This window comes from Lagenorhynchus albirostris, chromosome 2 (genome assembly GCF_949774975.1).
Source record: "Lagenorhynchus albirostris chromosome 2, mLagAlb1.1, whole genome shotgun sequence".
NCBI classification, from domain to species: Eukaryota; Metazoa; Chordata; class Mammalia; order Artiodactyla; family Delphinidae; genus Lagenorhynchus; species Lagenorhynchus albirostris.
Genome location: NC_083096.1, coordinates 91020423 through 91048406, shown reverse-complemented (window position 1 = coordinate 91048406; position 27984 = coordinate 91020423). Strand labels below are relative to the sequence as shown.

At 41.9% G+C, this 27984-nt stretch overlaps 1 protein-coding gene across 1 annotated transcript; it reads left to right on the top strand.

Annotated features, from left to right (window-relative positions):
- The first annotated feature begins 900 nt into the window (after positions 1 to 900).
- FNDC7 (fibronectin type III domain containing 7) lies at positions 901 to 27567 on the top strand. The gene is made up of 13 exons (XM_060142432.1): positions 901 to 963; positions 1468 to 1486; positions 5275 to 5529; positions 6652 to 6912; positions 8937 to 9194; positions 9826 to 10080; positions 11723 to 11980; positions 12536 to 12790; positions 14087 to 14341; positions 15937 to 16197; positions 19547 to 19576; positions 23222 to 23289; positions 27378 to 27567. The coding sequence occupies exons 1-12, from the start codon at positions 901 to 903 to the stop codon at positions 23251 to 23253; spliced, it is 2202 nt and encodes a 733-aa protein (XP_059998415.1). The 3' UTR covers positions 23254 to 23289; positions 27378 to 27567.
- The last annotated feature ends 417 nt before the right edge of the window (positions 27568 to 27984 follow it).

Sequence of the window (27984 nt, the reverse complement as noted above, 5' to 3'; positions counted from 1 at the left end):
CATGCTGCTGCCCTTTCCCTTTCTTTCTTCCTTTCCCCCTCCCTCCCTCCCTTCCTCCCTTCCTTCCTTCCTTCCTTCCTTCCTTCCTTCCTTCCTGCCTTCCTTCCTTTCTTGAATGTAACTGACACATAACACTGTCAAGTTTGAGGCATAAGTTTGAGGTGCACAAGTGTTACTTTGATACATTTATATATTGTAATATGATTACTACAGTAGCATTAGCTAACATCTCTATCGCATCACATAATTACCATTTCTTTTTTGTGTTGAGAACAGTTAAGATTTAGTCTCTTAGCAACTTTGAAGTTTATAGTACGATATTGTTAACTATAATCACTATGTGGTACGTTAGATTCCCAGAACTTTTTATCTACTAGTTTTAAGTTTCTACCCTTTAAACAACATGTCCCCAATTCCTCCACACCAGCCGACAGCAGAACCAATCACTTTGTACTGAAACAACAATAAGAACAACAAATAAAGGTGAAAAAGAAAAAATAAAACTGGTCAGGATCCCCAAGTTTAAAAGGATCATTTCACTATGTCAATAATTTCTATACAGCTTCATAAAATTTTTATTTAGAAAAGAATTTTTAATAGAAAAGGGGAACATTCTACACATCACCTTGAAACCCATGTTACAGTAGCATTTTGACCCGCTTGCCATAGCTTTCTTCCACTCTCTTCTTTTTTTTCAGTCTTTGCAATACCTGTACCTGCCAGTCTCCAGGTGCCCCTAGTTACAGGTCAGCTCCACACAGAAGGGGAGGAGCTACTTCCCGGGGTCTGTTCCCAGAATCACAGCCCCACATCCCAGCGACAAACAGTGCTGCCCACCCGAGGACCAAAGAGGACCCTGCCCACTTTGTTGTGTGCCATGTGAGTGCTCAGTCCAACAGGATGGCTGGTGGACAGGTGAAATGTTTGTCTGTGATTGGATTCAGTCTTATCTGCCTTAAAATGGTGAGTTCACCATTCCGACCTACCTGCAACTATTTAGGGGGAAAAAAAGATACATTCAATATCTTTCTCTTTTTTTGAGGGCCTCAGGGGTGGGGAGATGGAAATCAAAATACTTTGGAGGCATACCATGATTGTATATGTTTGTGCGTTTGAAATTTAATGCAATTTACTAGTGAAAGAAAACAAGAATATCATGTTTTAAGAACAAAGATTTCTGAAAAATCCATCAGCAGCTACTGACTTAGTTCAATAGGCAGATTCAGGGAGAAAAATGAAACAGTAATGTGATCTCTCTCCATCCTCTCAATTTTATTTAGGATTGTGGTAGATTTGAGTGTTGGAAAATAATTTGTGCAAATAAATACTGTGTGTGGATTGGAAGATTGCTCACACTATGTATAAACATGTTGTACTAAGTATATTACTGCTCTGACTTAGGTTTTACATTTCCCTAAATGATGTTTTTCTTTATGGTTCTAATATTCTAAACTTTCCTTTTTTCAGGTTGCTTCAACAAAAACAGGTAACATTCTCTGAAATGCAAGTTTACCCTCCCCATATTTGATTTTAATTTCCATTGTTAATTCCTGGGCTACCCTGAAATATAAAGGCTATACCAGGAAAAATATTCAACATTTTCTGAGCACTTACACTGTGAGTGTAACTGGTAAGACAAATACATGGATCAAAATTTAAAGATACATCCTCATAAGATATTCTTCTTGAGTACTGAGATGTATAGAGTCATGCAGTCATAGATTTTTCTCAAACATGGTTAACCATCAGTAAAGTATTACAATGATCATCATTCCAGTCAAAGAAACAAAATTTTAGTGAAGAGCCTAATTTGTCTTCTAAGGAATTAGAGGAGAAAACTAGAAACAATTTTGATCAAAATTCTCTAATAAAAGATGCTCTAATAAAAGATTCTCTAATAAAAAGATTAGATTCTCTAATAAAAAAGATTTTATATGTCTAATATTGCATCCTTAAAATATAGACAATGAAAACCCAGAGCTGGAAAAAGGCTTTCTTTTAAGAGATTTTATCCATTTTTCTTGAATAAATGACTGAAGGCAAGGATAATTTCTCTACAGGCCTCTGCTGGCTCATACATTCTAGAAATTTAAGTCCCTAGAATGGAAACTTATGTTCAATGGAATTTAGATTAACTGAAGGAACCATATAATATCAATTATATCACCAATAAACTCTCTTAGTAATTCAGCACAAATAAGAACAAATTTATTATTTTGTATATACCACAGAAAAGGAAATGTAAATAAGGCAATTAAAATGTTTGATATAGATTTTTGGCTGAGCCATAAAATCCGTGCTTATATAATAGGTTTTTAAAAATTATTATTTCTTGCTTTATCCTTACTCACTTATTCTTGAGACACCTTCAGGATTGACCAGGAAGCTGTGAGAAGGACTATTTAGCCATAAACAAAGTGATTTTTAAAAAATCAGTGGCCCTTCGATTGGATAAAATCCAGTTCTTCTGTCTCTTAGAGGGTCCCAGGACCACAGGACACACTGAGCCCTCAGAACAGGCCTCTTTTTAGTCCCACGTTATCCACACTATTTGAGAAAAAGAAAGGGGCAGACTGATATACCGGTGATGCTGTTAATTGATTCATCCTGTCTTTTCAATAGATGTGATGTGTTTTATTGATACTGTATAGGAGGTTTCATTTGGGGTGTGTGTATTCTGATTCTTTTTGGGCTCTGGCATCGGCTGTTTATCTGTGTCTGGCCACTGGGGCCACGTGGGCTAATTTAGATCTCTGAGTTGGTAGGATGCACAGATGCTGTGACTCAAAGGGTTTCATTTTTGACTAATCAGAGTGGTTGATTGCAAATCTAGGGAATAAATTTTTCTCTTTCATCAGTGCAGTAAACGGGCCAAATACAGAACAAAGAAAGAGTGAAGAACTGCTGCTAATTTATGGAGACTTACACGTCCTGCTCAATCTTCTCATCTCTTTAAGGGAAACATAGTACAGAGGTGTTGATCTTTTTTCATTGCTGTTACTGGTCAGATCCTGCTCTAGAACCATGTGTAAACAGGCAGTCTGTCTCTCCAGCCTGTGCTTACCCCAGAGTCTCCATAATCCCACCTTCCCTGGCAGCAACCCCTCCATGGCAGTGCCATGCAGTCTGGCTTTTCCAAACCCCAAAATTGCTCGTCGTGGTTCACACACACACACACACACACACACACACACACACACACACACTAACCCTTCCTACCTTTCAATGTGCCCTTACATTCACTATTTTACTTAATCTTTACCATCTTAATATGTAAGTATTTTACATTTCAAAGTAAACTCAAAGATGTAGGAATTATTAATATTCCATATACTCAAGGAAGAAAACTGAGACTAAAAGAGGTTAAATCACTTGTACGTGTTCATAGACAGAAGTAAATGGCAGAGCCAGGGCTCAAACCCAGCATTTGAAATCCAAATCCTTTGCTATTTTCCCATCATGAAACCCCGCGTTTCATCCTGCTGATACTGGCTTCATGTACTACTATGCTGGGCAAATGTGCCCCTCCCAGCTCAATTCAATACAACAAATTTTGTGGAGTCCTCAGGCCCCTTGACAGGCTTGTGGGGAGATAGCCGGTGTCATGCCAGCCTTTTAGATGCCTTTCAAGCCACTCCATGAAGGCACTGTCACGACAATGTCTAGTTTGGTTGTCATTTATCCAGGAAATTAGTCCATTCCAATGAGCAGGACCGGCTAACAGGAGATAAGATGAACAATGGGGACAAAGGAAGCAGCAGGGATTGAGAGACACCGCAAAGTTAGAGGAAAGAAGGTATTAACAGAGAACAAATAACTGGGGGAGCAGAAAAGGGATGAGTGTGTAGGAGGGATAAATGTGAGACCCCTGCGGGAGCTTTCTATCCTACAACAGGGAGGGGACATAGGCGCTTCCCGCAGAGTCAGCTTCTGCTGGCAAATGGCTAAGATGAGCCCCTGCAACTTTTCCCCAGCATTTATAACCATCCCAGTTTTCTTTTGATGGCAAAGGAGACAGTCCTGGGTGATGTTCAAGGAACGTCTGGCCAGTACACAGTGGACTCTTTGTTCATTCTTGCAGCGTGGTTATTTCTGAGATGCTGCCAAAGCCAACTCTCTGGGCTATGGGTACAGAAAGAGAAGTTGTCTGTATCACGTTTTGCAGGTTAGGGTCTGTTGGAGGGAGGGAGTTGATACTGGCAAATCACACATTTGGACGGTATTTACTTCTCCTCTTTGCCCTAGAGTTTTGTTTTGCACTTTAGTTTTGAACTTGGCATATAGTGATTTTACCCAGCAAATGCAGTACAATAAATATAAAAGACCAGTTGCCAGCTCCAAACCTAAAACCCAGATATTTTTGTTTGACCTTTTCTTCTACTTGGACCTCCTACACCCAGGGCATTTTTGAGTCCGTGGAGTTTTGCAGAGCAGTAAATCTGATTACCACGTTGTATCTTCTACCCCATGCCCAAAGTATAGGAATGCCTTGTGTAAACTCATGACATAAGCATTCACGGCCTCCTGGCAAACCTTGGCCAGGCCCAGGTGAGGAGGGACCCCGGCATCTCATTCTTAGGCTGGGGCAGATGTTTTGATAGAGAAGGAGAGAATAAAGTTTATTTTTATTTTATATAGAAGAATCTGAAAATCGTTACACTCTGATAATATTAAAGACAGTATGCTCAATTATGAAGCAAAGAACTCAATTCTCCCCCTTCCTCCATTAGATTAAATGCCACTTGGAAAATGTGCAAAGTGCGTGGGTGGAAATCACAGCCTCGACAGAGGTGGGGTATGAAGGTGGACCCTTGCTGGAGACATCGCATAGAGGTGGGGCAGGGAGGGGAGGCCCGTGACAAAGCATGCCTGGGGATTCACAGAAGCCAGACTGGATTAGCCTCCAGAATGGGAGCCCTCAGTTTCTCTCTCCCTCCCCTCAGAGTTCTTCTCCCAAATCACTCCCTACTCTTAGTTAACTCTTTTAAAAGTACAAAAAGTGCAAATTATCCCAGAGGCAACTGGGGAAAACCTCTTTGAAGTCCCATTCCTGAATGGGAGGTTTGAGCTTTCTTGCTCTCTTCTGGAGAGTAGCTTTGCCTTTCTTTTCCTCTGTTTTTGTTTGTTTGTTTGTTTGTTTCTTAATCTGGAAAACAAGGGCAAGGTTTATGTCTGAAGGATGACATGAGAATGACTTAGTTTGAAAGTAAATTGATGAAAGAAGTAACCCTTACAGGTACCCTAGCTAATGTACACCTTCAAAATCTCTTTCAGCTCCCAAAATACCCACTATCGATCAGGCGTATTCAAAACTCAGCAACAGTATCACTGTGGAATGGGCTACAGTGCCAGGGGCCACCGGTTACCTCCTCACGGCCAGAGACGGGAACGCTGTCATTGAAACCGTGGTGGCCAGTTCCCCAGGCACTGTGACGGGCCTGAAGGCTGCAACCTTGTACCAAATCACCATCAGATCCATCAGTCCTGCTGGGAGAAGCCAGGCATCGCCTCCAAAACAGGCAAAGACAGGTAGCTGGATGCTCATCCTCTGTTGAGCAATTGCTTGTGACCTGGATCGATTATACTGAGGATGCAAATGCATGATGTAATTCTGTGTCATGTGAATGTCTATGATTCAAGGCCCAGAAGTGAAAGCCACCAAGTGACTTTTTTTTTTGGAATTCAAATGTCTGTGGAGGAGGTGGTATGTAAATTCCAGATGCTTTGGAAAATAAAACCCATTTCTAAGTATCTTTAAAAGCATCCGTGCTTTTAAATCTCTGAAAAAGGGATTTCTGTTTCATTTTGTTTGTTTGTTTGTTTTATAAATTTATTTATTTACTTTTGGCTGCATTGAGTCTTTATTGCTGTGCGCAGGCTTTCTCTAGTTGTGGAGAGCGTGGGCTACTCTTCATTGCGGTGCGCAGGCTTCTCATTGCAGAGCATGGGCACTAGCGTGTGCGGGCTTCAGTAGTTGTGGCACACGGTCTCAGTAGTTGTGGCTCACGGGCTCTAGAGTGCACTCTCAGTAGTTGTGGCACACGGGCTTAGTTGCTCCGCAGCATGTGTGATCTTCCCAGACCAGGGATCGAACCCGTGTCCCCTGAATTGGCAGGTGGATTCTCAACCAATGCACCACCAGGGAAGCCCAGGGATTTCTGTTTTTAACCTCAATTATCAATAAAGACCATGTGGAATAAAGAACACATAGAAGTGATTTTGCTGCACTTTGACTTGTTGGAAATAAAACTATTTAGAGTTTGTCATCAGCATGACTTAAATTGATTTGATAAAGTTGTACCTCAGCATATTTCTGAAAGGTTGCGTGCATGTTAAAATAGTATAAACTATCATTCCCCCCATTGATTTATATTATGATTACAGGGAGGTTTTATCTAATTTCTTACCAACTTCCAGTTGAAGGTATGCCTAATATTAGAATTTCTCTGTTCCCCCTTCCTCTGCTGAGTCATCTGTAATTAATACACATTTAAATAACAGTTGTTTAATGGAACTCTGTCATGAATCCTATTGCAAAGTAAATAATTTTTTCATAATATGGATAATCAGCCTCAAATTACCTATTCCTAAATTTGAATTAGCCTCTCTTGCACTTTCGTAACACAAATGCACAGGTTTTTGTCTTTGTAGTGCTGGCTGCACCAATTCTACAAGTAAGCTCTCCAAGTCCAGACTCTATTCTTGTGCAGTGGGAAACCGTATATATGGCAACTGGATTTTCTGTGTCCATTATGCGAGCTAATGGTTTGGGGAGAATATGGAAAGAAAATACCACCAACACCTCCTTGACATTCACCAGTTTAGACGCTGGGACCCTCTACACCATAAAGGCCTATGCGTGGAATGCCAGCGGAACACCTGGGGATGACTCCACCTGCAATCAGAGAACAGGTAAGGACTTTGCAGCTCAGTCCCAACCTTCTCCTTTTTGATTAATGAGAAGGGCTATGCATTGCAGTCACTGAGAGCAGCGTTAAGTGATAAGTACAGAGCAGCTGGCAGCAGCTATTTAAATTTATTATGAGCTTATTTATACTGTCTTGATAATTCCTCCTCGGTGGTTTAAATGCTTACGGCATGTGTAAAGAAATGCTGCTCAGGGCTTCCCTGGTGGCGCAGTGGTTGAGAGTCCGCCTGCCGATGCAGGGCACACGGGTTCGTGCCCTGGTCCGGGAAGATCCCACATGCCGCGGAGCGACAGGGCCCGTGAGCCATGGCCGCTGAGCCTGCGCGTCCGGAGCCTGTGCTCCACAACGGGAGAGGCCACAACAGTGAGAGGCCCGCGTACCGCAAAAAAAAAAAAAAAAAAAGAAATGCTGCTCAGAGCGCACAGAGCACGTGGCATCACCCACCCAGAGCCAACTTATTTTCAGCTTACATGTTCAAATCACACAGTAGGAGATAATTCTTATTAGGTTTACCAGTCACCTCTTGTCCCTTCATAGGTTCAGACCAGGAGTAGAGACAAATAAAACTGGGCCAAACAAGAATTTATTCAGCAGTCATTTAATAAGTGTGTCCCCACTTTCGGCTGGCATTGCTCTAGAGGCACAGCAACAAAAAAAAACAAACTTCCTGTTATGGTACTTTGTGCTGTGGTGGGAATCAATATTTCAGATATATTTCCCAAAGTCCTCAGTTTGGGCCTGAGGTCAACAAGGGGCTTCCCACCACCTCTCCTCCAGCTATAGGCTGAGAAGCTGATGCATGGTGTGTGTTCTTACAATCCCCATTGCAGGGATACCTGACCAGGGGCATCCTACTACATGATAACTAGATGCCCAAACTGAGCTCCTGCTCTGAGCCAAAAGAATGAGATGGAGAGAGAGGGAAGGAGAGAGATTTTTCCTTCTCTTGAGGCAGAGTGAGTCATCCTCTGACAATATGGCCTAGTAGATGCCGGACTCACCAACCAGATGAGCTGTTTCATCTCTTGGGGAGGACCAAGGATAAAGTGGAAAGAAACCAGAAATGTTCTCTCCAACAGTTCCTACTTTGGAGGGGAGTGGAAGCCCCATTGTCTATAGGCCAAAGCAGAAATGTAGGGAGAAGTGAAGGGTTTGCCTTTTATATTACTTCTCCAGGTAGAAATCAGAGCAAGGTGGCCCTAAGGTGATTCATGATGGGCCTGGTGAGTCAGGATGTCTGTGACAAACCAGTCTCTCTGGGCCTCTTCCAAGACATTCACTCATTCTTTCTCTCCACAAACATTTATTGAGGGCCTCAAGGTTTTTTAGGCGGATAAGCCTGATGAAAGGAAGGCATATTTCTAAGAATGCAGAGGAAATCGTTTTGGAGATGCTAAAAAACTGCCTTCCTGTGTGACCATCACACTTGATACTTTCCTTTTTTCCCTTTGATTTAGAATAGAAAGTCTTCTCTTCTGTAAACAGCTGTGACCTAAAAGCTCTTACATGTCTTAGCCTGTGTCAAAAGTAAAGAAGGAATGTTGTTGAACTTAATCTGTTTAACTTTATCAATCTATAAGAGAATATTTGACCTACCACTTGATAACATACCCACATGGCCCTCTTAGCCCTTCACATTTATAATTTCATTTAATTATTTCTATCACTTATCAAATTGTGCGTTCACTCATTCATTTATTCAAGATATTTATTTAGTACCTCTATGTGCTAGGATCTGTTTTACAGATGAGAAAAATAAATGAATAAATAACAAAAAGATTAAATAACATGGCCTAAGTCATATAGCTAGTTATGAGTTTGCATAGTTAATGGGAGATGTGTTACCAGTTCTCAGGTACCCTAAATCCCAATTTTATGCTTTGTACACTTGCAAGTATCATATGATTGGAGTACTCCATCCTCCAAGCTCTGCAATATTGTTAGGTCAAATCTTACTTGGGTTCTTGAGGTTACTGCAAAAATCTTAATTGTTTCTCAAAAATGTAGGTCCTCGTGCTCCTGCCAACATTCAAGTCTCTTTTGATAGTGGTTCTCTGAAGGCATATGTTTCATGGGCACCGACAGAAGGAGCTTTCAACTATACCGTGATGGCTTTGAGTGACTCTTCCAGGCTGAGCTGTAGTACGACTTTCAGTTCCTGCACCATCTCCTCTCTCCAGTGTGGAACCGAGTACCTGATATCAGTTTTAGCAACTAATGATGCCGGATCTAGCAGATCAATTTCAGCAGTGACCCTGAGAACTGGTATGTAAACAAGAGTGAGATCACTGGGGGGTTGGTAAGCCAAAGTGACTACCATTAGGGAAACAAATAATCACATGACAATGTTCCAGAACACTCTAGAACAAGCAAAAATGAAAGCCTGGTCTAAATGAAAGTGTTGAGTTGGACTTTCTGATGAGTTTGAATAATGTTGATAGTGAAACCAGATCTCGTGCATTGGAAAAAACACTGAAAATTAGGAAAACTGGTTCCTATTCCAGATCTTTCACTAATTAGTTTATTTTCTTTTGCATTTGTAAAGTTGTAAATATTCTAGGATCCAGTTTGAGTGATACACAACTCTAGCTGTGCAGTACAGATAGTGGTCTCTTATTTACATCATGTTTCACAGACCTAGGCCTGGTAGGAGCTATTTTTTTAAGATAAAGATGGAATGTCTATAGTTTGGAATATGTGTTTGGATATCTTCCCACTTTCATTCTCATCAAAGAGATAAAGACATACATATGTGGAGGTCTATGCTTCAATTTAGAAATATCTATGTGTTTTGGGGATGAGAACTAACATTTAGTGAAGAGCTACTTGCATAGAAAGATGCAAAGAAAATCTCTTGCAGTACTCTCACAACTGTTTATTATTTATCATTTCCTAGTTGCTTGTGCACCTGGAAGGGTGACAATCCAAGAAGATCCCCCTGGCCACCTGTCTGTGGTTTGGTCCAGCGTGCATCTGGGTGATTACTATGTGGCCTTTGTGAAGAATGACGATGGCTTGGAAGTACACTGCAACACCTCCCTCACCCAGTGCAATTTCTTATCTGAGTGTGGCTTCACTTACTTTATTAGTGTTTTTGCCTATAACAAGGCAGGACAGAGTCCTTTGGGTGATGTGTTTAATTATACCACAGGTGAGTTGCACTTGATGTTTGTAAAGGGAGTTGAGTTCTGAGTTCACTGAACTCAGCAGCAGAATGGATCATCCATTGCACTTATTGACTTACCTAGACCACCTGGGAGCCATTCTAGGGCCAAGAATGGAAAGTGAATCTCTTCTTTCACATCCTTTCCAGACTAGGGAATTTGGACTTCGTGGACTCAAGTTTAATAAGAATGAAAGGTTTAGGAGTGAAAAGAAGGGAAAGAATGTTGTTATTCAAGCTTGCTCTGAAAAGTTGAACCCTCCACCAAGATCTACTCAGTGTTCAGCCCTGTGCTGAAGGCTGAAGGGGAGGTGATCCTTAGGTCTCAGAGTTCACTCTTTCCGCAAGCCCAGAAAACAGGGATGCAATGGCAAAGATTCTACAAGGTGTGGAGGGCTTTGGAGTAGGACACCTGGGTTTAAGTCCTAACTTGACCACCAACTCATTTGCAAAATGGGAATAATGATGTCTGCCTTGCTAAGTTCCTTAGTATCTGCTACTGCAAAATGGGACAAATAATAATGAGAACATGGATATGAAAAGGTCTTTGTATATGAGAAAAGCACAATGCAAATACTTTTATTAACATCATTATTATTTTTACTGTTATTCTCCACTAGGCTTGGGTCTTCAAAGGGCAGGGATTGTATTTTATTTATCTCTCATCCTGAATGCTTATCATAGTATGACTGGCATATGGGAGATGCTCGATTTTTAAAGAATGAATGGAGTGACAAAATTAATTAACTATATTGACAAACAAGAATAATATAATTATATAAATAATAATACTAGCTGGAATACATTTTTAATATTTATTTATTTGGTTGCACCTGGTCTTAGTTGCAGCAGGAGGGCTCCTTAGTTGTGGCATGTGAACTCTTAGTTGTGGCATTCTTGTGGAATCTAGTTCCCTGACCAGGGATCGAACCTAGGCCCCTACATTTTTACCAAGATGAAGGAATCAAATAATTGGTGCTTTTGGAATTTAGAGTCAGAGGCTATCAATAAGGTCTCAAGAGCACAGGAGGGTCTACCGGAGGGAGTGGCCTCTGGTAGAGGCCTTTAAGGATGGTGGAATGTAGGTGGGGCAAGAGCATTCCAGAGAAACTCCATGTGAGTTTGACACTGTCAGAATTTGTCTGTGAGGTAGTATAGGGCCTCTTCTAAAATCTACTAATACAATGCTTCTTCCCCTCTTCCACCCCCTAGTTTTATCTAGTTTAGTGTCTGGAAAGACTGGTAGGATCTAAAGTTAAACTAAACATGATTTTGTCAGGCAGAAGAAGGGAACCTCATTCCAGTAGCACGAACACAATCTTTGAGGCATAGGGAAATAAAAGCACGTGTGGGAATTGAGGGGTCTGGTGAGGCAGGGGATGGGGAGGGGCAGCTGGACATATCGACTGGGTAGAGTTTGTAATAACCTTGAATGTCATGCATGGAGAATTTATCCTCTACGTAGTGGGTGTTAGGCCAGGATTGGAGTTGGACAGACCTGTAGGAGATTGTGGCAGTGACTTAGGAGGGTAGTGCAGAGGCTCTGGGCACAGAGACGCCAGGACTCAACGCCACTCTGACAGCATGGCTCCTGTTCTGACCTCCGCTCTCTCTCTGTTCCTGCTCTCAGCCCCCTGTTGTCCTGGTGACATTAACCCTGTGTTGGTGTCCAGTGACAGAGTAGAGATCGTCTGGTCTCCTGTCCGTGGTGCCGAACTTTATGAAACCAAGGCTGTAGATGGGTTCAGCGTGGTTGAATGCAATGACACTGTTCCGGCTTGCACCCTTTCTGCTCTAGAGTGTGACACCAAGTACAACATCACGGTGTATTCCTTCAGTGAAGTCCGGGGCAGCAATACATCATGTACTTCCCGATTTATAACCACAGGTATGATACAGGAAAGATTTCATTCATTGATTCTGAACGGCTCCCCCCAGCTATGTCCCTCAGGAAGGGCATTCGGTAAAAAGGCTAACTGCCATTAGCCACCCTGTTGTGGTGACCCTGAGAGCCCCTGTCTTACTAAGGAGATGCAGAAGAGAAGGTGGAAGAGGGAAAGAGGACAAAAAGGAAATAGGAGACCATGGGGAGAGTGGAAGGTTTTGCTAGAGATTACCTCAGCCATTCACTTCCTGCTACCTTTGGGGCGCCTGCCTGTATTCACACCATGAAGGTTAAGGCCACAAATGTTTGTCCTAATTACTTTCGCTATTGGAGTTCAAATGGCTCCTTAACATTTTCTAATTAGTCCGACGCTATGGGAACCCAATACCATGTGTCAATGTCAACAAGGTTTCCACACAAAGGCTCTATGAATTTGCCCTATGTGCATGGTATGGTCGAAAGTAATGGTCTCATAAGGGGGGGAACGGTCAGTTTTAGACCAAATGGCACGTGTGATATTTTTGATTCTGTTTCAATTCATAATCTAAAATCTCTTAGCTCCTTGCAGTCCTGAAATCAAAAATGTTTCGAAGGATGCCTTTTCCATGATTAACGTGTACTGGCGATCCACCAATGATGAGGCCACTTACACGGTGACTGCCCAGGGAGAGAAAGGGCTGCACCGGTGCAGCAGCACGGGAGAGTCCTGCACCTTGTGGGGCTTGCCCTGCGGCTCAGTGTTCTCCATCACCGCTGTGGCTGAAACACCAGCGGGACGGAGCCTGCCCAGCTACAGTGTGCCCTTAGAAACGGGTATGTAGCAACCACAGCCTGAACCTCAACTTCAATGGGGTCCTTAGGAATTGTTTTAGGACATGAACTTTCTTATTTGATTTACCCTAAGTGTGATAGAAATACCTTAAACTCAGAGAGGCCTTTCAAAGAGCCCCAGTCTTAGAAAACTTTCACACAGGTTCTGTAAAAGTATCATCTGAAGGCTCTAATATATCAAATACCAACATCAAAGGAGGAATACATTGACTCTGCAAAAACATTTATTTGAATTCGTATTCCCCCATGACACAATCTACCAAAACAACTAACAAGTGACCAAATGAGCTAGTTGATTATTTATTTCTTTGGTTCAGCCCTTTCAAATCTTTCTCTAAAAACTGATTTCTGAGTTTCAGTTTCCTAATTGCTAGAAGGGGATAATGGCTTTATCGGGTGGCTGTGAATATTACGTTATTTATGCTGCAGAGCACTTAGAGTGCCTGATGCACAGTAAGAGCATGATAAACGAAAGCTGTTATTGCTTCATAGCATTATGTGTGAATGAAATTTAGCAAATTAAAGCCTTTGGACATTATTTTCTCTTATATACAACGATAGATGGCACTTTAGACTAGATAAGTTGAAACGTAAAGGGCAGCAGAACAGAGACAATGCCAAATACGCAGGAAGATTCCAGATATTCTATATCCTGTATAACGGATCTTCGAAAAGTTGAGAATTGGTTGTGGTAGTCTTAGGTGGCTAAGAATATTTTGAGCTTTTATATCAACTATGTACTATGAAATGCATGAGAAAGGCAAAATACATTTCATTGCAAACGTTAAGATATATTGGGAGAAAAGGTGAATGCAACCATTGCTTTAAAATTTGCAATTGGAATTGTTAAAGTTGGAGAACAACAAAGGGTTTCTTTCTTATTCTGAAAAATATTGGGGAGAATCTCACATTACCCATAGCCAGTTATTGCACTGCATTCTTGGGGAAATCACCTGCTATATACAGTGATGTTAAATAACGTATCAGAGGGAATGAGATTTCACTTAACAAAAGAAAAATTTTTAAGTTTTTTTAAATTTATCTTTTTATTGAAGTATAGTTGAGGTACAATGTTATAGAAGTTACAATATAGTGATTCACAATTTTTAAAGGTTATATTCCATTTACAGTTATTAAGGACGTTTTGATTAACAGTTGAAGGTTTGAGAAATTTAGGATATTGAATGAAACACAGGCAAAATACCATACTTGGTTAGTTTTCACAAATAACCCTCACTGGAAATAAATCCCCAATTTTTTTCTCTTTCCTCATTTAAGTGCCGTGCTGCCCAGCCAGTCTGGCAGTAACTCAGGTCACACAATCGGTAATCAACGTGAGCTGGACTGTTGGGACCGGCGCCCAAACCTATGTGACAGCTCTGGAGTCACACACTGGACAGTCTAAGTGTCACACCCGTCAAAACCACTGTCTCCTGGGATGCATCACATGTGGCATCAATTACACAGTGGCATTAAAAGCAATTAGTGCCACTGGGTTGACTGCGGACTGTGGCTACCAAAGTTATTCCTCGAGTAAGTGAATTCTAACCTCTAGCTCTAGAGTATCAATAAGGACTTTGACTATTATAGATCCAGACATAGCCTTTCCATCTCATTTTAAAAGATGCTGCATCTCCACCAAGCTTGCATGGTAAGTTCAGATTACTTTCTAAAATGTTTACAGTTTTCCTCTTGACTTAGGACCTCCAAGGTTCAGAGGCTTCTGTTAGTAGTTGGTGAATTAACTCCCCTGGTAACAAGATTCAGGTGTACTTTTTCTGAAAGAAGGATAGGTTTTTATATGACCCAGCTACCTGCAGCACAGAGTAACTCAGTCTGGCAGAGTTTTCAGAAAGGATTTAGATCACACATTCTAGTTGGTTTGAATTTTTCTTTCTTCTTCTTCTTCTTATGCTACTACCTCACTCTTCTAAACCACTCCAGCTTCTTCTATGGTTTCTTATTTCAACAGGTTAACAGAGCACAGTATTGCATCTTGTTCTTCACAAAGACCAAGCCACTAGGAAATAGTGGGAGAAGTAGGGAGTGGTACAGGGTTAGCAAATAAGATTTCTCTGGTATGATTCTAGTCCATTGAAGTGGCTGCTTGGAGAACTGTTTCGAAAAAATCTTCTAAGGATGCTTCTCAGGCTTAATGGGAGAGAGTACGATGACCAGTTAGCTGTATCTGCCCCGAGGCATGGGGTGGGAGAGTTGAAATATAATTTTGACATCCCAAAGGTAGTAGAGTGAGTCTTCAACTAGGAGCTTAAAGACCTGGCTTCTTAAGCTGCACCGCGTTATCTTATTCTCTGATTCCATTTCCTCATTGGTAAGAGAAATAGGAATGATCATGATATGAAAGCACTTAAAATGTGCTACACATACATAAGCTGGGTTACCATTCCTTTTGGCCTATTAGCTTTCATTAGGTTTGCTGCCTAATTTTTCACCTTGATATCCAGTTCTGGAAATATGGCCCATTGCTTACCTTCACACCTAAAAAACCTTTTTTTTTTTTTTTAAAGAATAAATCAAAGATGTCTATCTGTAACTGAATTTTTTATTATTATACAATAGCATTTTTATTTTAGTTACTGAGGAATCCACCATTTGACACCTCATATGTGGCCTGCTCAAGGTACTCAGGAAAAGAGAAAGGAAAAGTACCCAGTCAGCTAGCATGCATGGAGAGTGGACCAGCGACAGGTGTCATGCTACTCAGCTCAGCAAAATAGGTCTTTTCAGTTAATGCTGAATGCACTGAATTATATTTAAATTGAATCCCACTAAACTCGTATGAAAATAGGGCACTATGAGAGATCTTGACAAGAATTCAGTGCATTTGACTCATAAAGTTTGAGTCATATACAATACGTATCTGCCAAGCGTGGACTTTTGGCCTCACCATTATTCTCTATTAAAAACTCATGCCCCACCTCACCCTCACACATGGATTTCTAATCATGTGACCTACCACAGAAGGAACTTGAATACTTCCTCAAATCTTGCTCTAATCATTTATTATTGAGTAGGCTACTTAGGTTGTCTCCCCATAATAACAAAGGCCAGGTTTGTGGTGATGGTGGAATAGTGATGTGTTTGTTTTTGTTTCTTTTATCCTTCAGGTTCCTGCTGCCCTTTGGGGGTGAAATTATATAGGCTGGTCCCTAATGGTATCCGGATCTACTGGCAGGCCTCCAGGGGCTCTGCCAATTACAGCACTGACCTCTATGGTTCCAAAGGCATTTTCACGTGTGCCCCAAGCGCTGGCCTCAGTTTCTGTGATATCACCGAGATACCCTGCGGGGATGTATATACCGTGATGGTCTCCCCAGTTGCTGAGACAGGACTGAAGCTTACTTTCTGTCCAAAAAAAATATATTCAGGTAGGACAAATTATGACCCTTTATTTAAAACTAGCCCTCAACTCAATCTGTGAATTAAGTCTCAGAACAATCACACTTATTTGCTATGTAGGAAGGTCAAAGAGGGCATGACATTGTGTACCTCCTGCAGGCAGATTCTGGCTACTGGGGACCCCAAGCTTCTTTGGAATTGTGATGCTTTATTATTACTTGATTTGGAGACACTCCTCTCATCCCTCTCTCTCTTTTCTCCTTCAGAAAAAGGACCAGATGCTTGCTGCTTGAACAGTAAAGCAGATTTAAAATGATTTTCTGCTTTGAGATTTGGGGATAGGTTTGTAACATAGCGTTAGAGATCATGACAAACAACCTGAATGTTTGAAATAAGAGACTTGAACCTTTATTTGCACAGATTCAGACTTATGACTGAGGGAGAGTTGGAGGATCAGAAAAAAACAAATTTATAAATCATAAGCTAGGTTTGGAAATATGAGTGGGCAGACAGTCTGTGATCACAAAACACACGAATGTCAGCCACTGCCATCTCACCAGAGCTGGCAGAAAAACATTAGCAATTCTCCTGTTCTGTATTCCAACACGTTCTGCTACCTTGCCCAGGGCATAGTCATATAGTTTTCATATATTTCTAAAATAAAATAAAATGAAGAGATGATGAAGCCCTAGAACACAAGAAGAGGAATAAATATTGGCTTAGAAACTTTACTAATAACCAGAATCTAAAATTTCCAATTATGGGTTGGTGACAAGAAGGTTCAAGATGGCTCCTGGTGATGGAATGAGGCCAGGTCCTCTTCAGGGGGTGTTCTTGCTGTCCTTGGTTGTCATGCTCTGATTCCTTGCTTTTTCATTATCTTGTCCAGAGGACAAGCTGGCCCAAAGCATGGCCCTATGGGAAGGGCCAGGAATAGGTTGTTGGGCTGAGGATGACCTCTTAGGAAGAAGAGCCTACAGGTCAACAACAATACTTCACTATATTTGCATAATGTTTTGAAATTTATCAAGCGTTTTCATATTCAATATTTCACTGAATGCTCAAAATAACTCTATGAGGTAGGTTCAACAGATTTTATTATCTCCAATATATAAATGAACAAACTGAGACTCAGAGGCTCCCAAATCTCTACCTACAACCCTTCTCTTCTTCTAACCCCTAAATCCATATGCAAATGTGTTATATCTACTTAGAGATAAGACCCAGGCATTTCAACTCCTCAAGGCTAAAAGGAATTTCTGATCTTCTGCAGTTTTTGATCTTCTGTCATCCTTGTTTCAAGTACTCAAGCTGAAAACCCAGGAGTCAGCTTCCCTCTCCCTCACCCTCCATGTTTTAGTAGTCTCCCAGCCCTGTCCTGTTCACTCCATGATGGTTTCTAAATCCAACTTCTTCTCTTCATTCCTATAGCTACTTCAATATTTCAGGGTCTTACTACCTCTCCCCTATGCTACTACACCAGTCCTGTCCTCCTGCCCTCTTGCCAGTCTTCATACTATTGCTAGAGTTGTCATTCTAGGACATTGACCCAACTATCTTTCTTTCATGCCTCAAAATCCTCAGAAATTTTCTATTGCCCCATAGAATAAAATTCAATCCTCTGAGCATGGCATTTAAGGTCCCTTACAATCTGTCCCCCATCTGTCTTTCTACACCTGCACTATCCAATAGAAATTTAATGCAAGTGTGAAAAATTTAAATTTTCTAGTAGCCATGTTAAAAAGGTAAAAAGAAATAGGTGCAATTAATTTAATAGTATATTTTAGTTAATTTTAATCCAAAATATTCTACTTTTCAACATGGAATCAATATAAAAATTTTATATATTTTTTCTATACTAAGTCTTCAAAATCTTGTGTGCATTTATTTAATACAGCACATCTCAGTTCAGAGTAGCCACATTTGGAATGCTCATAGCTACATGTGGTAAGTGGCTACTGTATTGGACAGTACAATTCTAGGTTCATTCTGCAACATCTCTCCTGAGAAGACTCCATTCTCTAGTCACATGGAACAATTCACACACATCTGCCCTTGGCACACATGCATACCATGGCACATCATGTTTCTGAGGTAATGCAGCACTCCTCTCTTTGCCTGGATTTCCACCCCACCTCAACCAAGGGAACTCCACCAGCCCAAACTCTCCCTCCTCTCTGAAGTCTTCTCCAGTTCTCATAGTCTAAGTTCGTTTCCCTCCTTTATGACTCCACCTCACTTTTATCTTCACCACACCATATTACTGTGAGTTGAATGTGTGTTATTTCTGCTAAATGGTAATCTCTTGGACTCTCAGTACTTTGCATGTAACTGTTGCCCAATACATTTTAAATTTTAAAAAGAATGAATAAAAGAGCATATGTGTTTGTCTATGATTATACAGCCAGTAAGTGAGTGATGGAAGTCTGTTCTTTCTCCTACTTAATACTCACAATTCAACCCTTAGAGAGTCATTCCTCTGATAGTTTGTTAGTTGGAACTCTAATACCTTTGGTGGGGTGTTATCTCAAGCCTGTAGCCATTTACTTTAGTAAGGGTTGGCTGTCTAGACTCAAGTTAAGGAATCTACCTTTGTTCTGTCTCCCTAGTAAAAACCATGCATCTGGGGGAAGGTTTTTGGTTTCGTTTTTTGGTGTGTGTGTGTTTTTTTCTCCAATATCAATGATGCCTTAATCCTGTAATTAGGATGATACTGTAAATGATAATAATGACTAATATTTATTGAGTGCTGTGTGCCAGACACTATTCTAAGGGCTTTACATGTATTAACTCAGTTGACCCTTATAACAACCCTATGAGGTTATTTTTTTTAATTAATTTATTTATCTGGCTGCATTGGGTCTTCGCTGCTCTGTGTGGGCTTTCTCTAGTTGCGGCGAGCAGAGGCTACTCTTTGTTGCGGTGCGCAGGCTTCTCATTACGGTGGCTTCTCTTGTTGCGGAGCGTGGGCTCTAGGTGCACCAGCTTCAGTAGTTGTGGCTCGTGGGCTCTAGAGCACAGGCTCAGTAGTTGTGGTGCACGGGCTTAGTTGCTCCGCGGCATGTGGGATCTTCCCGGACCAGCGCTCGAACCCGTGTCCCCTGCACTGGCAGGCGGATTCTTAACCACTGCGCCACCAGGGAAGTCCGAGGCTGGCATTCTTATTCTTACCACTTAACAGATAAACTGAGGCACAGAAAAGTCAAGTAACTTGTCCAAGTTCATACTGTTAGCAGGTATCTCCTTCTCTTATCCCCTAAGCTGATTCTTACTCATTCTTTGGTTCACTTTCCTATTATTCTTTCTTAAATTATATCTTCACCATCTCAAATACATCAATAAATATATTTTAAATGCTTGTGTTTTTATTTATTACAGTAACCTGTTCTGGAAGTACACTTGGAATGGGTAAGTCATTTTTCTCATGTATACTATAGAAAGGAATTTTTTTGTTGCTCTTTAAGGTGACTTAAGTCAGGATCAAAGCTGACTCTTCAGGGACTTCCCTGGTGGCTCAGTGGGTAAGACTCTGCACTCCCAATGCAGGGAGCCCAGGTTTGATCCCTGGTGGGGGAACTAGATCCTGTGTGCATGCCGCAATGAAGTCCTCATGCCGCAACAAAGATTCTGTGTGCCACAACTAAGACCTGGTGTAGCCAAAATAAATAAAAATAAATTAAAAACAACAACAAAGGCTCATGCAGCCCTTAATTTTAAAAAGAAAGCTGACTTCAATTAGAAAGGCAAATGCATTCTTTCTGTGATGCGAGGGGTCCTTGCTCCCCTCTCCCATAACATTTTCTCCCCTATTAGATTGTCTCCCCTCAGATTCCACCAGTGGAGATGAACTCCTTTGGATTCTGAAAATTTTTCAGTCTTCCAGGGTCCCACAGGAAAATGTAAATATGTTTCAGAGAGGCAGCCGCTTCATCCCTCACTTCAGAGAGTGGTTTCCAACCCTGCTATACACTGAGTCACTTTGAGAGCTTAAGAGTAATTGATGCCTGGGCTATATCCCCAGAAAATCTGATTTAATTGGTTTGGGGTAAAGTCTGGGCATCAGGGTTTCTAAAAGCTCTTTGGGTGATTCTAAAGTGTAGCCAAAGCTGAGAACTGCTGCTTTAGAGCAGACCTTCTCAAACCTTATTGTACATCTGAATCACCTGGGGCCTTATTAAAACCAGATTCTGATTTGGTAGGTGTAGGAAAGATCTGAGACTGCACTACAAACAAGGTCCGGGTGATGCTGGTGATGCCAATACTGCTGGTCTGACCTCACTTTTTTTTTTTTAATTAATTTTTGGCTGTGTTGGGTCTTCGTTGCTGCACACAAGCTTTCTCTAGCTGTGGTGAGCGGGGGCTACTCTTCGTTGCGGTGCACGGGCTTCTCATTGTTGAAGAACACAGGCTCTAGGCGCCCGGGCTTCAGTAGCTATGGCACATGGGCTCAGTAGTTGTGGATCACGGGCTTTAGAGTACAGGCTCAGTAGTTGTGGCACACAGGCTTAATTGCTCTGTGGCACGTGGGATCTTCCCAGACCAGGGCTCAAACCCGGGTCCCCTGCATTGGCAGGTGGATTCTTAACCACTGCGCCACCAGGGAAGTCCCTAACCTCACTTTTAGTAGTCAGCTGTTGGAATCTGTTGACAGCCTGCAGAGAGCTAGGATGTCTGCTTCCAGTTTGCATGGGTGGACATGGCCAGCAGAGGAAAAGGGGTGCTGAAAGGGTAGCTGGAGTAAAGATAACCCTCACTGCCACTCAGGTGTGCTCATGGCTGATCCTGTCTAGGCTATTCGGGGTGCCCCACAGAGGCTACACTTGGCTGGGGCCACGGAGATGACCACACAGAGCTGTGTGTGCTGACCCAGTAAGTAGCATGTACTGCTTCACGAGGGATCTTCTAGGAGACCTGCTTGATTTGGGGTCGTGGGAAAACCCCCAGGGAATATTATCAACCCCAAAGTACAGACGGGACACGTAAACACACATACACATACACACAATCAGACATGGCTGACTTCAGAGAGTGTGAGTGGAAATGAAGCCTTCCTACCAGTAAAGCCCACCAGACAGCCTCCCAGCCTAGGCCAGCTCCCCTCCGAAACTTCCTTCCACTGGTAGGACACATGCTTCTCTGTGCTGCCTGTTTTCTATTTCCTCTCCCAGTCTACTACTTCTCTGAGCACAGCAGGACTCAGGCTTTCTAATTCTTGCCCCACCTGCAGGTCTGAAATAAGAATAATCCCTATTAATTTTTAAAGAGTTTCTGTTTCCAGTGACTACAGGGAAACAGACCTGGCTTATTAAAAACAAACTGTGTTAGCATACGGTTTTTGTTTTTCTCTTTTTGATTTCACTTTGTTATACAGCAGAAACTAACACAACACTGTAAAGCAATTATACTCCAATAAAGGTGTTAAAAAAAAAAACTGTGAGGAAAGTTCTAAATTATAAAAAAATTACTTTAAAAAACTCCCAAAGTACTAATGACCATAAGCCCCTGGTCTTCAGTGAAATGTACATGGGCCTGGGTCTGCATTCTTGGAAACTATTTCCAGTATTATGGCCATTTTAAATTAGTGTTTCCCCTGAGCCATAGAGGGGTAGTAGAAGTGTCTTGGGGGCCCCTAACAGGTGAGGAGTGGTGTATTGTATTCTGGTCTTCCCTAAGATTTTGTTTTGTCGTTGTTGTTGTTGGCCGCGCCATGCTGCATGCGGGATATTAGTTCCCCAACCAGGTATTGAACCCGTGCCCCCTGCATTGGGAACACAGAGTCCTAACCACTGGACCGCCAGGGAAATCCCTTACCTAAGATTTTGTTAGAGAAAGAGTCGCAATACTTTTTTTTTTTAAATGCTTGAAAACCATCACTCTTAGACCTTGCTATTCATCAGCATCACCAGAACGCTTGTTCAAAACGTACAATCTTAGGCCCCACCCAGATTTACTAAATCCCCAGATGATTCACATGCATGTTCAAGTTTGAGGATCACTGCTTAGACAGTAGTGTTCAAACTCTGGTGTGCATCAGAATCTCTTGGAGAGCTAATAAAGGATGTAGAGAACCAGGCCTGCTGACGTGGGTAAGACCCGGGCCTTCGTGTTTCTGTCAGGTTCCCAGGTGATTCTGACTCTCCAAGTTTGAGAAGCCCTGCTCTAGGTCACTACTGTCCCCTTCCTCTGTCCCTCTGGGCTGGCCCTGATCGTTGCTTCTCCCTTCCTTAGCAATTTCAGTCTTAAACCTGAAGAGATCTGACCCTCTCTTTAAGGAGATCCTTGTAGAAATCCTGCAACACTCTCAAAAAATGAGTATATGGGGGCCTCTACATCATACAGAATTCATTGTATTAAGGGAGAGATTCTAAATTGCTTCCAATTTCAGCATTTCTCCTCTCTATACACAGGAGTAGTCAGATTAGGTCCCTGGCTGACATGGGGCCTCCAGATATGCTAAGAGAAGCCTTGGGAATCTTTTTGTCTAAGACTTTTGGTCTTGCTTTACTCTTGGATTATCCTAAAGCTTTTCAACAGCATGAATGGATTTTTTTTTAAGAGACAGATCTGGATTCAAATCTGGCCACCATCCCTTACCCTGAGGCAACTTGCTTCAATTCTAAGTATAGGTTTCCTCATCTGAAAATTGGAAAAAACTCCTCATAAGATGTTTTGAAGATTAAAGGAGATATACATTGTTGGTCACAATGACAGGCCCAAAGTAAGCTCAATTAATAAAAGGCCTGGGGGTGGAGAGGAAAGTTCTTTGTCCTGGGTCAGTAATCTGAGCTCAAAGAGACTCTTGGGGAGGATTCATTTCATCAAGCAGGAGAGAGAATACCCTACTTAGTTAGAACCTGCTGGTGAGTTTCTTTTTGCCCTTTGAACAGTTCAGATTCTCTTAATTTTGTTTATTTGCTGTGCAGTGCTGCAAAAATAGCATTTCAAATTAAAATGGTAATCTGAACCTCAGAGACATTTAAGGGCTTTTTAATTTAAGAAAATGTCTGCAAATTTAATGCATTTCGTGGCTTCTTCCCTTCTTTGCCTTTTCAGTGATTTACAGAGGGAAGAGAAATGCGGTGTGACATAGTGAACCATGGATAAAAAAAGAGACTTGACTAGTGAGTAATTTAAATTGAAATGGTATGATTCAAAGGCAAAGTTTTTTTTTTTGCTTTGCTTTAAAAAAATTCTTCCCATATCTTTTTCAGAGTTTCCTCAATTGTTAGTGTGATTAGAGATGGAAAAGCTCTATTAGAATACAAAATGCCTCTAGGATAGGACAAGCCCTTTTGGCCTTTAGAGAACCACTCTAGCTCCGTTTCCTGCAGGAAGGTGTGACCTCACCTGCACAGGAGTTCAAGATCGGCTGCGGAGAGAACTCAGTAGAGAAATGAATCCAGAAAGTCCTCTGGAAGGCTGCCAGAGTGAGCCAGCACACTGGGAAAGTCCTGGAAATGTGAAAGTTCTGCTTAGCAGAAATTCTTTATTTCACATTCAGACATACTACGGACTTCAGCACACCCACTTCATAAGCATTTCATCGACCCCAGCACTTGCCGTGTGGCCCTCTAGCCATTCAAGGGTTGGACACGTCCACCCTCAGAGAAGTCGAAATCAAGCCACCACACATAGACAGCGCTCACCCAAGACGAACCTCCACCAGGACTTTGGCCAAGGTTGGATAGCAGCAGCTGCCAGGGCCACCTGTAGTAACAAACACCCTCAGCTCAAGTTAGGAGGAAGCTGAGCCACTTGCAGCCTTCACCAAGCCAAAGCATCGTGTGATGAGACCTCTGTGTGTCTGGGAAAGCAGAGCTGTTGGCCTGTTGCTGGAAGGACTGTGGTCATGTTTTTGAATGAGCAAAGATTTCAGATGGAGGGACAGCCAGGACCAGAGTCTCAAATGGTGGCAGAGTGACATAGGGAAGGACCATCAGTCTTGCTGGCTGTAGCCCCCGCTTACACTCTAACTGCTTTTTTTTTTTAATCTTTGGAGAGAAAGGGCAATGATATATAATACAAATCTGTTGTACCTAAAATAATTTTGTCCTTCAAGTGCCAGTAACATTAAAAGATAGTGCGACGTAGGACTTGTGTAACACACACGTAACTAAAGTGTTTACTCCCCAGAAGCATAGCTGTGGAACTAAGAACGTCTGTTGTTAGGAACAGCCATAAAACTCTGCCCAGAGGGAACTGGAGCGTGGAGTTAGGCTTGAGGTACACTAGGAGGGAGCAGCAAACTTCCTTTTCTATGTCTGCTTTCCCTTTCTGTGTAAGACTGATGAGAGATACTCCCCAGAGCAACTGCACTTGAAAAGGACATAGACGAAGACACGGATCCCGAAAAATGGAATTTGCTGTATCAGAGAGCACACACAGAGGAGGGCCAAGTTTTAGTTCACTTTTGTTCCTAAATACCAGTGTCTGAACAGGAGTCAGGCTAGGTGTATCGACATCAATTGGGGAACCCATTACTTAATATAGATTTCCGGGTACCACCCATGGAGTTTCTAACCCAGCAGGTTTGGGACCAGGCCTGCGAATGTATATTTTTAACAAACTCACCAAGTGATTCTGACATGCAGCCGGGTTTGGGAACCTTAAAAGGCTTGCGTTGGTGAGTTCTTCCTTGAAGCAACATTTCAATGATGGGAAGCTGAGACGTGTTAAAAGATAAACTGAGGCATATTAAAAATTTTAAGAGTTTATTTGAGCAGAAATTGATTCAAATTCAGCAGCACCAAAACAGAAATGGTTAGGAACACCCCACTGACAGGTGCTGGGGGCGGGTGTTGGTGGTGATGGGGCTTTTATTGAGAACAGGCAGAAGCAAAGCAAGGATATTATTTGATTAGCTCTAAAGCTATGGCCCATAGCTATATAGCTATCGTGGTTGCCTTATTTGGGAAACCCTAGTTGGCTGTTTGTGATTGGTTGTCCTTAGATTTTTATTTCTTAACCTCGAGACCCTTACAGATTTAGGTTTTTGTTTGCTTAGGAAGGCTGCTAAGGTATGAGAACTGCCTCAGTCTAATGGCCTCCTTGTTTAATTAACTTAACAGAAGATAGAGGGCTGTGGCATGTGAGGAAAGATTGGTGAGTAGATCTGGAGGGTTCAGAGTGGGTCCATGCCCTGTGAGGTCAACCATGAACTGAGGCAGCGTTCTGGGCTGTGGTTCAGAGCCCGTGTGAGACTGCGTGCTGAGCCCGGTTGCTGGCAGGCTGTGCCCTCTGAAAAGAGTTGTGTCCATGGCTGACTGGAACAGCCAAAGAGCCGAGGGCAAAGGCCAAATGGAAGGCCAGGATCCCTGGTTCTAGGACATTAGGGGGCTGGGACCAGTACACTCATACCCTATAAATACCAGAACACAGAAAATGAAATGGCCCATCTACTTAACTAGGCATCTAAGTCTGGGCTGCTTTGGTCAGAATTCTGCAGAAGACAATGTGGTCCCCACTGGGTGAACATAAAATCAAAACATGGACGTAGCACATACTACATGCTTCTAAGTGCTTTTCGCATACTCATTTCGTTCTCATAAAAACCCTGTGAGCTAGATAATAATATTATTCCTTTCTACATATAACAAAAATGAGACCCAGAAAGGTCAAGGAATTCATCCATGTTCTCACAGCTAACCAGCTGAAACACAAATTATCAGGGGGCCATTGATCAGACCTGCTAATCCATGATATTTTTACGGAAAATATTTCTCTGGGTTATCATGATTAAGTGATAAATTATTAGAGGAGAAGACCTGGGAATAGGATGGTGAGAGAGTGAACTGCCCTAACTCAAGAGATTTTACATTCAGCCCTCGATCATTGTAGCAGTTTATCAGCTCTACAAATTATGCAAAGCAGACTTTTCATCTCTGACAAGCGTTGGTGGATTTTACCTTCCATTCTGCTGTGTCGTGTTCAGGGAATTCAAATTCCTGTTCAATCCGTTCAGGCAAACCAACTAAAGGAGACTAGAGAGACAGCTCAGGGAGGTTATGTGAAACTAGGGGAGCAAGTGAGCTTAGGCAATGTGGTACAATGGAAAGGGCAATGGTTTTGGAGCCATCTTGAGGTCTTACGTGATTTAACTTCTCTGAATCTGTTTTCACATCTGTAAAATGGCAATAAAGATTATCATCTTGTTGGGTTGTTGTGAAGTTTGAGATATTATATTCTATTCAACAAATAAATGCAATGACACTGGAGTGTTTCAAGTCACACTACTAATTAAAGGCAAAGCCAGGGTTTGTGGACCCATGTCTATATGCTGCTAACACCCACATTTGCTCCACTATTTCACACTGCCACCTTGGAATCTGGCCTTCAGGGGCCAGCTATACCCCATGTGACCCAAGTCAAACTTCCAACCCAGAAAGGCCTATGTTATCCCATGGCACCTGGTCATTCTCCTCAAGGGTAGAGGATGCAGGCACTTCCACCCACATCACTCTTCTGTCTTGGTTTGACCCTCTAGGGCAAAGAGCTCCATTTTAGAAGGGTGAGTCTGTACCTTGTCTTTTTCTTATCCCTGGGGCCTCAACCCGGGTATACTAAGTAGAATCTGATTTAAAATTGAAAAGGGAGAGGAATGTAATGTGTGCATTTGTTTAAAATTCTGACCACCTAAGTGCATTCAAAATATGTTTGAAACAGGCCAGAGCTCCAGCTTGGCCCATACAAGACTTGCATGGAAAAACCATTCATGCCATAGGTTTTGCTTGAACCCATTTTATGGCTGTTTTTATTCCTCATTCTCCTTCTCTGTCCTAAAAAGCTAAAAAGCAAAAATTGCCAGTTATCCCACAGACTGCCTTATTGCTTTCTGTGTAGCTCAAGCCTGATTTCTTGTTCCCACTGCACCACTAGCTGTGCATCCTTGGCAAGTTACTTAACTTCACTAAGCCTTAGGTTCCTTGTCTGTAAGGGTTGCTTTGAGGATCAATGAGATAATCCACTTAGCATGGTGCCTGGCATATAGTAAGCCCTCAGTAAATGTTAGCCATTGTTATTACTAGTAGTGACTAACCATTTGCGCTTCCCTATGTGACCAACTTGAACCATTGGTTCTTTGCAAATGGGTGTGGGAAAGTCTACTTTCCACCAGTATACGATGGTTATGTTACAGTTGGGGGGGGCGGTTCTCAGCAACTAAACTCTTTTAATTCATGATTGACTACTTGTTTTTGTTTTTATCACGCAGCTTGCGGCATCTTAGTTCCCGGACCAGGGATTGAACACACTCCCTCAGCAGTGAAAGTGGGGAGTCCGGGAATGGACCGGCCGGGAATTCCCCTATGATTGCTTTGATTTCAAGTCTCAAAAGAACCATCTCAGGAAATAGATCTCTGCCTAAACTTTCTAAGTCTGAGCTCCAATCACCTCCTTTGTGAATCAGCAATAATGCCCTTCTTTTAAATCCTAAAACATTGATAGCCCCTCCCACATAAATTTATGTTTGTTGAATAATTATTATTTTATTGGTTCATTTATGTATATTGTCACCATTAAGGCATTCACTACTTCAACCAGTTTTTGACTACCTTCGGCATGCCAGGAATTGAGCTAATTAGATTTTAAATTCTTCATTAGTGGGTCTCCTTTTTTTGACTTTCCTGAAAGTCCTGCAGAGTTCTGGTCACAGTGGACGGCACCTCATAGTTCTATACAATGATTATGTCCTTGAAAAATGAATAAAATAAACTTTTTGGAGGCTAAATTTTCTAATCGGTAGCTGACTGAGTGAAGAGTCTATTACAAACCGCTTCGCAAAGAACTCTTTTGTAAAGTGAAGGATCCCTTCCTTTTTC

What these genes read in the sequence shown, in the direction of transcription:
- FNDC7 (XM_060142432.1), top strand. Translation starts at nt 901, where the DNA reads ATGGCTGGTGGACAGGTGAAATGTTTGTCTGTGATTGGATTCAGTCTT. An exon ending in AGCAGTGACCCTGAGAACTG is followed by an intron (nt 9,195 to 9,825) that starts GTATGTAAACAA and finishes ATCATTTCCTAG; the next exon opens with TTGCTTGTGCACCTGGAAGG. An exon ending in TCCAAAAAAAATATATTCAG is followed by an intron (nt 16,198 to 19,546) that starts GTAGGACAAATT and finishes TATTTATTACAG; the next exon opens with TAACCTGTTCTGGAAGTACA.